Genomic DNA, 13,715 nt, shown 5'->3' with positions numbered 1-13,715 from the left:
GATCAAGATCCATTAAAAATTAATTTTTTTATTTTTTCTTATCTTAGAAAATATAATCCCGCAATTACTTTTAACATAAATTAGTAGTTTCGAGGCTTATCCCCTAATCTTTAGCCAATAAGGAAAAAGAAAAACCTATTAATTAATTAATTAATTTCGAAAGGTCAAAATAGAAAAATGTTGACGTAAGAAGCTGGAGGAGGAAGAAGAGAAAAATGTTTTGGAGCAAAGTAATCAATTTTCCGTTAGTGGTAATAGTAGTCGTGGGAGTATTAACGTAGTTTTGGCTTTTTGTTGTCATCGTACTAGACATCCCCCGAATTCACCCACCTTTCTCTTGCAGTGTGTCTTGTGTGGGTTGCAGTTTGCACGTAACTACGTATATGTAACCATTTCGTCTCAATCTCTGGGTCAAAAGGCCCGATTTCGATTTGGGTACTGCGCCGGAAACCTCTGTTTTTGATTTATCCGAAGGTGAAAACTCATTTCCTTAATTGTTTAAGATATATTCTTATTTTCATTTTTAATTTTATACTATATAGTTCCAAGGGTTTGGGATTGACCCTCTGATACAGCTTGGGGGTTTCTGCATAATTTGGCATTTGCAGGGTTTGATTTCTGATATTTTGATCATTTTTGGTATCAAGGGATCATTTTACTGATTTTCAATTTCAACAGCTTTTCTGCTCTCTGGGTTATTGATGATTTAACTTCTATTACAATTGAAGTTCAGGAGTAAAAATGTCAATTTTTTGTTATTTAGGGCTCTTGGTGAGGTTTCTGCTAATTTATTCTTCCGAGTGTTTGTGTTACTGACGTTTTTGGAATGCCCATTTGCTGTTTCTGAGCTCCGTTTATTTTTCGTAATTATTTCTTATGGGGGGACATGAATGGTTTGCTTATGTATTCTACGCTCTCCTTAATTTAGAATGTTTGGAATGTTTTTTAGGCGTTTCTTCTGTATACTCCCTGTGTACATAGGCTATGCCTATTTTCATTCTCTTCAATAAAATTAGATTATTACTTATAAAAAATAAAAATGTATTCTATGCTTTGTTTCTAAGAAAATCGCCAGATTAGGAAATTTTGAGAGAAAAATGTTAACATTACGAGGGTTAATCATGGAAAGAAACTTCTGCATTTCTCAGCAACAGAAAGAGCCACCATTTCACCTGCCGTGTTTTTTTTTGGCTATAAAATGGCGTACTATTGGAGACAAGTGTCATATCTTATCTACAAATGATTAATTAAAAAAAAAATCATATACAAATGTTAATTGGTTTTACAACGGTCCTAACTTGGTTGAGGTTGTCAATGATAACGATACTTCGATATTCCATGGATTATGTAGTTTCAACTTGTTTCCAACCCCTTCTCACTACTGAAGTATTGGGGATGTTAAATTTCATGGCCTACTTGAACGTAGAGGGTTCAGAGTCATGGTGATATTTGTATGCAATTTAATTCAGTATGTCATGATGTTGTTAACTTATTGGTTTTCTTTTGGACAGTTGTTAATGTATGAAATAAGTAGCTTTGTTCATTTGGCTTCTGAATGATTTGAAAAAGTATGGAAGTTCTTTCTGAGGCAGGTTATGATGGGGAAGAAAATTATAGCGATTTGTCAATCAGGGGGAGAATTTGAGACAGATAGAGACGGTTCCTTGTCATATAGGGCTGGAGATGCTCATGCCATAGACATTGACGACCAAATGAAGTTTAGCGAGTTTAAGATAGAAGTGGCAGAAATGTTTAATTGTAGCATTGATGCCATGTCTATCAAATACTTCCTTCCAGGCAACAAAAAGACTCTCATAACAGTTTCCAATGACAAGGATCTAAAGCGCATGGTAAAATTTCATGGGGACTCTGTCACTGCAGATGTTTATGTCATTATGGAAGATTTTGTTGCCCCTGATGTGTCAAACTTGCCTGCTAGTAGGTAGTCTTCTTGATGTCTCCGCTAACGTTTAATTGTTATTACCGTATTTTTTTTTTTTTTTTTGGTTTGCATACAGATGGTCTTTGGTTTTGTAGGTCAAGCAGAACAACCTTGTCAGAAACTGTTCTTGCTGTTGATGCCCCTCTTGCTGTTGTTGATGATATTGCAGAAGATACCACCCAGCCCGAAATCCCACTCGATGCCCCTCTTGATGTTGTAGATGATACCAACCATGTTGACACTCATATTGATATGCCCACTGAAATTTCTCCCATTTTCTCTATCGTGGTTTCCAATGAGGAGAAACATGCTAAAGGTGCGCAGCAGTGGCAGAATACTATTACAGGTGTCGGGCAAAGGTTCAGCAGTGTTCATGAATTTCGTGAATCACTGCGTAAATATGCCATTGCGCATCAGTTTGCATTCAGGTACAAGAAGAATGATAGCCATCGTGTGACTGTCAAATGCAAAGCAGAAGGCTGCCCTTGGAGAATACATGCATCAAGGTTGTCAACCACTCAGTTAATATGCATTAAAAAGATGAATGCAGTGCATACATGTGAAGGTGCTGTTGCGACAACGGGGCATCAAGCAACTAGGAGTTGGGTGGCAAGTATTATCAAGGAGAGGTTGAAAGTTTACCCAAATTATAAGCCCAAGGACATTGTCAATGACATCAAACAGGAATATGGAATACAATTGAACTATTTTCAGGCATGGCGGGGGAAAGAAATTGCAAAGGAGCAGCTTCAGGGTTCATACAAAGAAGCATATAATCAGTTGCCATTTTTCTGTGAGAAGATAATGGAGACCAATCCAGGAAGTCTTGCTAATTTCACCACTAAGGAAGACTCAAGTTTCCATCGTCTCTTTGTCTCATTCCATGCCTCATTATATGGTTTTCAACAAGGTTGCCGGCCTCTCCTCTTCCTTGATAGCATATCATTAAAGTCAAAATATCAAGGAACGTTGTTAGCTGCTACAGCTGCAGATGGGGATGATGGTGTTTTTCCTGTTGCTTTCGCTGTAGTTGATGCAGAATCTGATGATAACTGGCACTGGTTCTTGCTACAACTGAGATCTGCCCTCTCAGCATCTCGTCCAATAACATTTGTCGCAGACAGACAGAAGGGTTTGAGGGAGTCCATTGCTAGTATATTTGCAGGCTCATACCATGGCTACTGCCTACGGTACTTGACAGAGCAACTTATTAGAGACTTGAAAGGACAGTTTTCTCACGAGGTGAAGAGACTCATGGTTGGGGATTTTTATGCTGCTGCTTATGCGCCTACGCTCGAAAGCTTCCAAAGATGTATTGAAAGCATTAAAAGTATCTCTCTAGAGGCTTATGATTGGATTATACAAAGTGAGCCCCAGAACTGGGCAAATTCATATTTTCAGGGTGCCAGATATAATCATATGCAATCAAATTTTGGGGAGCCGTTCTACAGTTGGGCATCAGATGAGCACGAACTACCAATAACACAGATGGTTGATATGATAAGGAGCAAAATTATGGAGTTGATCTACGCACGACGAACAGATTCCAACCAATGGTTGACAAGATTGACTCCATCAGTAGAAGAAAAACTGAAAAAAGAAAGCCATAAAGTCCATTCTCTTCAAGTGCTTCTGTCAGCTGGTAGTACATTTGAGGTTCGTGGTGACTCCATTGAAGTGGTTGATATTGATAATTGGCATTGTAGTTGCAAAGGGTGGCAGCTAACTGGTTTACCTTGCTGCCATACTCTAGCAGTTATTGGTTGCATGGGTCGTAGCCCCTTTGATTATTGTTCCAGATACTTCACGATTGAGAGCTACAAATTAACTTATTCAGAGTCAGTACATTGTATTCCAAATGTGGACATGCCTGTGCAGAGAGATTCTTCTCAACTCACAGTAACTGTAACCCCTCCTCCCACCCGTCGTCCACCGGGCCGGCCCACTACAAAACGGCATGGACCACAAGAGGTAGTGAAACGTCAACTCCAGTGCAGCAAGTGCAAGGGCCTTGGGCACAACAAGTCTACTTGCAAAGAGTTCATTTAGAGTGTTAGATATTGTAAGCATCAGCTTCTCGTATACAATGCATCTTTATACTCAGTTCCTGTTATGGAATGATGCTTCTCTTATCAACTTTCCATTGCATGTCTGACTTCATTGGTTTTGCTGCCGAGCATATATTTTGGATGTATTTGTGTATTGAAAGTGCAAGCCCCAATGCATAAGTTAATATTTTGGGGTACCGTCCTCTTCTTAAAAAAACCCAGTGGATAAGTATTCATTATATGTAGGCATGTTTCTTCTTGCATTACTCTGCTGTACATAGGAGTACATGCCTCCGTATGTTCTATCCTCGTGTATAATCTTAACTGGTTTTGCTAATTAGGATAACTTATGGATGTGTGTATATGCTGCATGTGCAACACCCTGGGCCATAGCATTCATGTGCATGTATTGGTGACTGTTGTATATGCAATATGCGTGACTGATGCACTCCTAATATTGATGGGCAATGTTGATGACATGCTGTTATGTAGCCCTAGCACTGATATTTTTAGATGAACCTACAGGGTCTTCTATATGCCGACAAGTCTGCCAGATTTTTTTTTTTTTCCTCCTTTTCATTTAACTGTTTTCCTTTCTTTTTCTGACATTGAAGTAATTGATCTCGTTCTGTTTTCTGTTAATAGGGTTGCACCGAATTTCCATGGGCATCAGATTCTTGTACATCTGGCAACTCTAGTGGAGGGACTGAAAGATAAACCTGTACTTTTTCTTTAAATAACCAAGCCACGGACCTGATTTCTGTAACGGTAGTTTCTCTTGTTTATTCATCTGTTTTGCTAACTTTAATCTTTGCTAGTTTAAATGACATTTAGTAACCATGAAATAATAATATGAAAAGAATGTCTTAGGGTTGTTTGAAAGGTTCATTGAAGTCGGAGTCACCTTGCTGATGTAAGCATCCAAGTATTTTGGTTATATGGAAAATAAGTTTTAAGGGCAACACAAATATGAGTTTGCTGGTATGTATTTCAATTGGTTGTTTCTATTTTCAGAATGATGGGTGGCATTTATTGGCTATGTTCTGAATTATTTTCTTTCCATGTGATAAAGTACAGTCAAAATACGGTTTGCCGAGTATTACGAGCCAGAAGTTAGTACGCGGGAATGACATTGATGTGGTGTTCTTGCTGCCCACAGTGAAATGAGCATTGCGATGTTGCAGCTGGATTTGAAGTCTTGTGGGTAGAGAAGGTTTTAAAAAGCCAAAAGGATATTAAAGATTAGAACATGTGATTCTCAAATTGGAAACGTGGAATAAGCGCTTAGTTCTGGTTCTAAGGCTTGCTGGTGGGCATACCCAATGTTACAAAACTGGTTAAGGTTGGGCCACATGGTATCTGCCATCTGGTAAACATGACCTTGCTTGTAGACAACATAATAGGCATTCCTCTTGTAGTAGGAGGGTAGCAGGGTGGCTTCACCCTCTCTGATTGTCTGGAGGACAGACGTGACCAGAACCGATAACAGATTGAATTCAACATCAAATTGTTAATGCAGAATTCATGCGCACCACAATCAGCGTGATTTGCACACCACAATCGGCGTAATCTGTGCATGAACCCGTCCTTTTGTGGATTATCTAGCTCCATGTTCCAGGATGCCACCATTATTGCCCACAAAAGAAAAGACATCCCTGAGTTCAACAGGGCAAAGGATGAGGTCGAGGAACTGCTTTCATTGTCAAGGTTGTAGAGAAGGTGATGAGAGATTTGTAGTTTCTGGGTGTCGGTAAATAAAAGTTTTGGTCTGAAAGTTTCCAGGAGCATTGATGAATCGACACTATTGCTTTATTATGGTTTTCGATTAATCTATTCTTCACTGGAAAAGAAGCACAAACTGCTTCACGTCGCTTCTAATCCTTGTCTTGATCTTCTACACAGTGCAAAGCCACTCTTGAGAAGAAAGTTCTATCTTAGCCATGTCACATTTGCTAATCATCCTGGGATCTATGATTTCTTTATCCCCAGACTCCTTTGAATAGTTTTGGAATATTTTGTCCATCCTTCTTCATCACCAACGCCAACAAACCTCCTATACTTCTAGAATTCTGCTTCTCCTTGGTTAGCTTCTGAGTCCTTTGATTGCTCCAACCTGCTGATCAAGTGGTACACCGTCGTGTACTGCTGATCAACCTGCTGATACTGCCATCCTCTATTTTCCACCTACATGTCAGTCGGCAGCGTCAGCACCACTGCGACGACCTTTCTTTAGTAGGCTCAATACCGATGTGTGTGGCTCATGCATCAATTATGGGGTATGGGGATGAAATTATTAGAAGACCTATTTTAGAGAAGTTTAATCTTTTTGAGAAATAATTTGAGGTGTTCTTGTATACTCTTTTTTTTTTTTTTAATAAATAAATTTAAAATTGAAAAAATTTACTCGTTAATATAAGGCTTTATTCTTTTTCATTGTATGAGACTTGTACTGTAGCATTTTGTTGTTATAAGAATCAATTAAGCGCAGTTTAGACGGTAATATAAGATGAGATAATTTTATATAAAAGTTAAAAAAAATATTATTAAAATATTATTTTTTAATATTATTATTATTTTAAAATTTAAAAAAATTAAATTATATTTAATATTTTACGTAAAAATTTAAAAAATTATATAATGATGAGATAAAACAAAACACTTTTAATATCCAAATGATATAAAAGAATATCTATTAGATGAAGTTTGTGGTTTCTAATAAATAAATAAAAAATAAATAAATGGGCTGCTACCTACTTGCCTACAAGGCACATTATATTTATTTATATTTAATTTTTATTTCTGCTAAAATCTACAGTTCTTCTCATTATTAGTAACTTTTATCATAAAAAAAAATTACGGAATCTCTTACTATTCACACATCCCATTTTTTAAAAAAATTTTATTATTATTTTTTTTTATCAAATATTTAATAAAAGACGAGAAGAGAAGAAAGGAAAAAGCGGTGTCGTATATGAAATCCCTACCAAACAAACTAACAAATCCCGCCCGGTCATCGTCGTCCTCGTCTTCATCTCTTTAGAGTTTAGAGCCCTCTATCTCTCTCCACTCTGCAACCCTAACCCTAAAGACATCTTTAACGAATAACGAATATAATCAAATCAGATTCTTCCCTCCCTCCCTCCCACCTCTCTCTCTACCTCTCTCACCAAATGAACCTTCAAACCACCAAAGAATCTGCAACGAATCACAATACCACCACCACCACCACTACCAACAGCAACAGAAGCAGAAGAAAAGACGCATCAGAGTGCAGCAACTGTGGGACCCCCAAGGGTGGGTCCGGGTGTTGGCCCATCCTCCACCACGTCCGTCTTCGCGGCATCGACCGCGTGCTCTGCACCTCCTGCGTCCTCCGCCTCCACCCTTCCTCCTTCTGCCCACTGTGCTTCCATTTTTTCGACCACAACCTTCTCAATTCCCATTCTAGCCTGCAGAATCCCTCTAATCGCCCCACTGTCCCCTGCTCCAAATGCTCCTCCCTCACCCACTCCCACTGCCTCCCTTCCTCTCATTCTTCTTCTTCTTATCTCTGCCCGCCTTGCTCCAATCCCAACTTCTCCTTCTTCCACCTCGACGAAACGCACCGTTCCGTCGACAGGAAGCTGGCAACCGTCCTGCTCTGCGCTTCAAGGATCGCCACCGCTTCCATGAGCAAGGCAGTGATTGTCGCCCGCGCTGACGCCGAGAGGAAGGTCAGGGAGGCCGCTGTGGCGAAGAAGCGGGCTCGCGAGGCGCTGGAGCACTTGGTCATGGTGGAGGCCAGGGAGAAAAGCAGCCGGAAGAAGGTCGAAAGTAAAGAGAACGGCAATGTTATGGTGGTGAGTGGGGAAGAGAAGAAGAAAGTGGAGATGGTTGAGTCAATGCGAAGTAATGGGAATCAGAAGGTGAACGTGAATATGCGCGCCAGTGTGAAGGAAGAGAGAGACCATGCAAAATAGCGACAGCAAGATTGCAACAGCAGCAGCCCAATAATGAGAAATTGAGGTAAGATGACACAAGGTTGACAGAGGATTGTATTGTATTGTCTTTTACAGTTTTTCCATTTTCATTGAATTTCCTGTATTGGGTTGGCATTGTTGACTCTACCCCTTTCTTTGGTTATGAATATCAGTTTTGCATTGGGAGCTCGACCAATGACTCGAAGGAATAGGAATTGTCCGCTGTTCATGGGATTTGTAAGTGAATTGAGTTGTTTCCGTCTGCCGGAGCATGTTTTATTCTCATGATTCATTCATTTCGTTGCTTCAATGTACTTGTAGTAACTGAATAGGCTGTTCTTGTACCCGGTGAGAGAGTGCAGAGATAAATTGTCTAATCTCTTCTTCTTTTATTATGGGTAAAATGACGCAATGCCATTCTTTTGTAGTCAAACAGTGGCATTGTATTTACTTGTAAACTAGTGGTTCACATGCTTACTTATGTGGGTATCTGGGATATTGATCTCAATGATTAGACAGCTACAGAGAATTTGCTTAATTTTTTTTATTGACCTGGGTGTCGTGCTAAGCAGCCATGGCTGGAGTCCCATGTTTTTCTACTTCTTTGAAATCTCACACGCTGAAAATGCCTCTTGATGTTGCTTGTGAAGGTTTCAGAAACTCTTTTGAAATTTTATTGAAGAATGGTTCATGGTAGTGCTTTTGTACTAAACAAATAAATTCCTTTCTGCATTTCCTTTCTGTTCCGGACTTCTAGTTGATTTTTTTTCCATTTTGTTATTTAGTTTACTGGACCAGTATGCAATGGTTTATTGTTGGAAGAGGTATAGCTGACTAAAGTGCAGCAAGGGATGGATGCAGGTTGGCATCCATGACACTTTACATTCTCCAATTAATGGATGCTTTAAAACTATTAAAACTAACATGTTTGTGGTAGCTCTATCCACCCTTTGTCTTTTTAAAAGCAGCAAGTGATGGAAATTCAAAGGGCAGGTTTGAAGCTTAACAAACACTCTTTGCAACAATTATCCCTGTTTTTCTCTGGTGTGTTTTTCTTTTTCTTCTCTCAAGAAAAAATAACAAAGTGCTGCGGTTTCTTGATCTCATGAGTTTCATGCTCAGATATCCATTCCTGCTATTCTCATGTCATGAAGTAGGAGGATTTCTTGACAGATCAGCACTGAAAACTGTTGAATTCCTATTCTACTGCAGATTAGGATCTCTTGAGGGTCTTTTTCCTTAAAAGACAGTGAAATGAACTATTGCCTTCGGACTGGGATCTTTTGTGGATCTCTTCCTTTTAGAAGATAAAGTGGGATGACGATCATGACACAACTGCTTCTCGGTCGTCGACTTTTTTTATGTCACGAAACATCAATTGGCGACTTCGTTCGAACTTGTGATAATTTACATGAAGTAATTTATATATATATAAATGAAATAAACAAAAATTGTATTCAGAATTTCACAAACAATTAATTTTACTAAACATTAAAAAAAAAATTCTTAATTTCTTAAAATTCAGAAAATTTAGAGAAAATAAAAGGTCAGGAGTCGCCCATATATAGGGGCTTCCTGAACCGCAGATCAGGGGAAGACCTTCCCCGGCCCCGCCGCCTTAGTGCTTCACAGCTAGGGATGAAAGCGGCATAACCTTCAGGAAGACCAAGGGGTGGCCGGACACCCCATTTTTAGCTTCTTTATTTTTTAAATTTTATATTTTTAATAATATTTTTTTATCATTAAATTCTTTGGTTTTTTTTATTAGTATATGACTTTTTCGGTTTGTTGGTTTTTTCTAAATGTTTGTATTGTGTTTTCTTTATTTTTTTAGTTGTATGTTTTTTCAAAATTATTTTTTCGGTTTTTAGATAATTTATATATAGATATATAGATATTTATATTTACAAATGATGCATGTGTGACCTGTCAAGTGACAGATGTCAAATACTAATAGGTTTGGATATTGCATCTATGACACTGTTTTAAATAAATTTTTGCAATATCTCTTCTAATTACTGTCCGTACTTTTTGTGCATTCTATTGAATAATAGGTTAAAATAATTATTTTATATTAAAAAAATAACGCAACTAATCACATTAATATAATTTTTTGTCAAGGGAATAATTTGATCTATGATCTAATTATAATATGCAAAGAGAGCATGCAAAAAAATTAATGCTCAAAATGGTTGGGATGTGGATTTATTGCATCGATTGGTGGGAGAATCCAAATGGAAGAAATTCTAAATTGCTTTAGTGAACAAAAAGAGAGTGGAGACTTGCTGATTTGGAAGCTAACTCTGAAAGGGGATTTTTTCTCAAAATAGGCATGAGATTGTGTTCGTGTTCGTGTACCAAAATTTGAATGGGTTTTTTAGATTTGGCACTCAGCGCTTCTAAAAAAATATTCGGTTACCATTTAGAAGGCTTTTAATTGTAGCCTTACTGTTGATAGTCGAATTAGATCATTGGGCATTCCTTTGGCTTCAAGATGTGAATGTTGTACGCAGGGGTGTGTGGAATATCAAGACCACGTCCTCGCCAATGAGAGGATTGTTGTAGATATTTGGAGGTGTGTCTCATTACAGTTAGGGATATCTTATGACTCGTAGAGATCATGGCGAGCAACTATGAAATTGTAGTTTCGGCGTACTGCTCATTCGACTCAAAAAGATACTCTACTTGCTCTTATCCCTATTATTGTGACTTGGTCTCTTTAGGTGTGGAGATGTAAAACACGTATGGAAGGAAAACGTGTTGCTGGGAGCTCTCTTTGGGGTTCGATTAAGGCAGTCATTGCATGGGTGGGAGTTCGATTACGTGCTAGTAGAAAGATAACTGATGAAGACAAAAAAGTGTTAAATTATTTCTCTATTCCAGTTAAATATGTGAAGAGTAAAAAAAAAAATTTTGTGAAATGGATGAAACCGAATCTGGGCTAGTTTAAATTAAATGTGGATGGGAGTTCTTTGAGAAATCCAGGTCGTATGGGTGCAAGGGGCATAATTAGAGATGAGAAGGAGAATCTTATTTAGGCTTTTGTTAAAGAATTGGGACATGGCTCTAATAATAAAGCTGAGCTCATTGCACTTTGTTATTGTTTTTAATGTTGCAAGAATTTAGCTATTAGAAGAGTGGAGATTGAATTAGACTCGTTGCTAGTGGTTCATTGGTTGGAAAAATGAAGGTGTGGTATATGGTATCTTGAAGATTATTGAAAAAATATACAAGATATTGTTGCAACCTTGAAGGTTAAGGTACAACATATTTACAGAGAAGGCAATGCAAAAGCAAATTTCTTAGTCCATTTGACGTCAGATCAGAAGAATGGTATGTAGAGTTCATACAACAATGTGCCGCATTTACTAAAAGAGATTCTGAAAGTGGATAAAGTTGGTCTTCAAGCTATTCAGTTATAGGCTTTATTCAAGTGTTTTTTGTTAGACTATATAGGTGCTTCAGTTTGGCTTTGTTTAGTGTTTCTTGGTTTTATTACTACAGTATTCTTCCGTCATAAGTGAGGGTTTTTTTAATAAATTTGAGATATGGTTGCTATGTGGATAACTACTGGCTCTTCTTTAAAAAAAGAAAAAAGAAAACTTGATCACTAAGTCATTTTTATATTTAAACCTTAATGAAATAGTACTAATTAATAATAATTAAAAAAAAAATTGCTTTAATTAATTAATTTACTTGAAAACGTGTACAGGGTGTACGTATGATATGGCATCATGTGCCTCATGAATTAAGATTTTGTCACCATGCATGCTGCTTGCATGCTTAATTTCCTACGATCTTCCAAGCCCGAATTGGCCTTCTTCCCGTATAAATTACAGAGATCTAGTTTTCAACGTTGCGTGCGTGCGTGCGTGCGTGCCCAGAGTTCAGAAAAGTTTCTAAACAGGATAAAATCGACGCCTATGCATGCATGCAACGTCTGTCTTAGATCTCTTCAGTGCAGCTTCTAATTCTTTCTTCCTCGATTTCTTTCTGGCAGAAGAAAAGCATGTTACGACCTAGGCTAGCTTTTGATCTACAATGGAGCCAACTCCTACATATAATTTGTTTCTTTCTATATATCTTTCAGGAAAAAAATCCCTCCTGGAAGGGGACAACAGTGCCTTGCAGCCAGGTCTGTGCTTGAATGAATCTCCCAGCCGTGTAACGCAGTACATCATCTCTATTGGAGATGAAAGCATAACCCGGCCAATTTACTCTCATTTTGGTCTGAGCTCCAGGTCCCTTGTTTCCATACTCAACAAAGGTCACATGTTCAGTTGCACGGTTACGATCAGCCGGGTTGCCATACCATCCTTCTGGGCGTATTAAATCCCCCAAGCTTGATTCCATTACGATTGTTCTTGAAAATTTCTGCGCCGCCATGCCCAAGTAAGTAGTGCTATCACTTTGCACTTGCGGTGTTTGATCGATGTCAATAGTATTATTAGATTTGTCTCGGTAGATATTGCAGCCATGGATCACAAAACCAGTGCTTTCACGCCTATCACTCCTGGCTTGCGAAGCTATTACGCTTGCTTTCCCAACAAGATTTGACTCTGTCAAAATGATGTCGGAGTGCTGGATTACTAGTGCAGCGTCGCCGCTGACGATGTTTGTGGCCCCATAGATTTCACAGTTTCTGAAAAACTGGCGATGGGCTAATGCAAAGATGCTTGATGTTGTGCCAATTATTCTGCAGTTGAAGAAGGCTGCTTTGTCGGACAGGACTTTGACAGCCGCTACTGTATATCCTCCATAATATTGAGTGGGGACTGTGATCCCAATATCCTTGCAGAAAAATCCCTCGCCAATTACCGCTGGCATTGAGAGGAGAAAATAATTATGCGACGTCAATCAATGACAAAACAAGGCATTCTTGCTACTTCAAAAACAGTTTTAATATTTTGTTAAGAGTAAGCAAGGAGAAAAAGATCAGTGGCTTAGGAACTTACACAAAGTAGCTCTCCGATATGCAGTCCCGCCCTGCATGACATTTCCGGCTATGATCGTTTCATTCAACCCGTCACCGTACATGAATATATCGGGCATATTCTTGGCAATGATTACGTTCTCATAGTAGACTCCAGATTTTACATAGATGAGATATCTTCCCTTGTGGCCATTTGGGTATGAATGGATAGCAGCAAAAATGGAGGTATATTGCCCACTTCCGTCTACAGCCACAACTGCATTGGGTGCCCGACCACCCAGCTTCCTGAACGAGTGGTACTGCGACAGTTTGCGGTCACCTGCCAAGATCATCTGTGCTGGATATCCATCATGTAGCCCACCCTGTAATTCATATGTGCTTCTTCGAGGTGGGACTAAAGACTCGGCTTTTTTGTCATCGTTTTCAGAATGCTCGTAAATTATAGCCAGGGCATTGCTTGAAAGCTCACTCGACCTCTGCAGAACTCCGTCCATATTGTATGTGGATTCAAACTCTTTAAATCCTTGACGACACGTTCTTTGGTATGTAATAACAGCGCTCAAGCTGCTCCTAGCATCAACCGAGTCGTTATAAAACAACTTCGGTGAAGAATTTACCAACATATTCACGGATTCAAGTTCCTTCGTGCACAAGTCCAGCAACTCAATGCAATCTTGAAGCGCCATGCGTTCACCCTCATCTGAAAGGGTGCCATCATCAACTTTCAGCTTTTCCATCGCAAGTGCTATTTCTGAAACAGTAGCATTGACTGCAGCTTTGAAATAGACAATCACTTCGGATTGGTTGCCAACTGGTTGTAAGCTGGAAATACA

At 38.8% G+C, this 13,715-nt stretch overlaps 2 protein-coding genes across 12 annotated transcripts; both read left to right on the top strand.

Annotated features, from left to right (window-relative positions):
• Nucleotides 1-163: 163 nt before the first annotated feature.
• Nucleotides 164-5,916, top strand: LOC122315859. 11 transcript variants are annotated; one of them, XR_006244174.1, is made up of 6 exons: nt 164-251; nt 344-474; nt 1,593-1,942; nt 2,038-4,004; nt 4,636-4,971; nt 5,068-5,785. XR_006244174.1 is itself a non-coding variant. In XM_043132110.1 (4 exons), exons 2-3 carry the CDS (start codon nt 1,596-1,598, stop codon nt 3,989-3,991), a joined length of 2,301 nt encoding a protein of 766 aa, XP_042988044.1. In that variant the 5' UTR covers nt 195-474; nt 1,593-1,595; the 3' UTR covers nt 3,992-4,004; nt 4,636-5,029. The 11 variants fall into 11 exon arrangements, 1 of the variants encoding a protein (XP_042988044.1); XR_006244175.1 differs by having other exon boundaries at nt 195-474; nt 4,636-4,758; nt 4,861-4,971; nt 5,068-5,916; XR_006244176.1 differs by having other exon boundaries at nt 195-474; nt 4,636-4,758; nt 4,861-4,971; nt 5,063-5,916.
• Nucleotides 5,917-6,953: 1,037 nt separating this feature from the next.
• LOC122314940 lies at nt 6,954-8,487 on the top strand. Its single transcript, XM_043130597.1, has 2 exons — nt 6,954-7,995; nt 8,123-8,487. Exon 1 carries the CDS (start codon nt 7,161-7,163, stop codon nt 7,947-7,949), a length of 789 nt encoding a protein of 262 aa, XP_042986531.1. The 5' UTR covers nt 6,954-7,160; the 3' UTR covers nt 7,950-7,995; nt 8,123-8,487.
• The last annotated feature ends 5,228 nt before the right edge of the window (nt 8,488-13,715 follow it).

The sequence above is a fragment of the Carya illinoinensis genome, chromosome 7 (genome assembly GCF_018687715.1).
Source record: "Carya illinoinensis cultivar Pawnee chromosome 7, C.illinoinensisPawnee_v1, whole genome shotgun sequence".
NCBI lineage: Eukaryota > Viridiplantae > Streptophyta > Magnoliopsida > Fagales > Juglandaceae > Carya > Carya illinoinensis.
This window is presented reverse-complemented; position numbering and strand designations above follow the sequence as displayed.

Bases quoted from the DNA above. Each gene is read 5' to 3' on its own strand.
- LOC122315859 (XM_043132110.1), top strand. From the start codon at position 1,596: ATGATGGGGAAGAAAATTATAGCGATTTGTCAATCAGGGGGAGAATTT. The intron at 1,943-2,037 runs GTAGTCTTCTTG...TTGGTTTTGTAG, and splicing joins TCAAACTTGCCTGCTAGTAG to GTCAAGCAGAACAACCTTGT.
- LOC122314940 (XM_043130597.1), top strand. From the start codon at position 7,161: ATGAACCTTCAAACCACCAAAGAATCTGCAACGAATCACAATACCACC.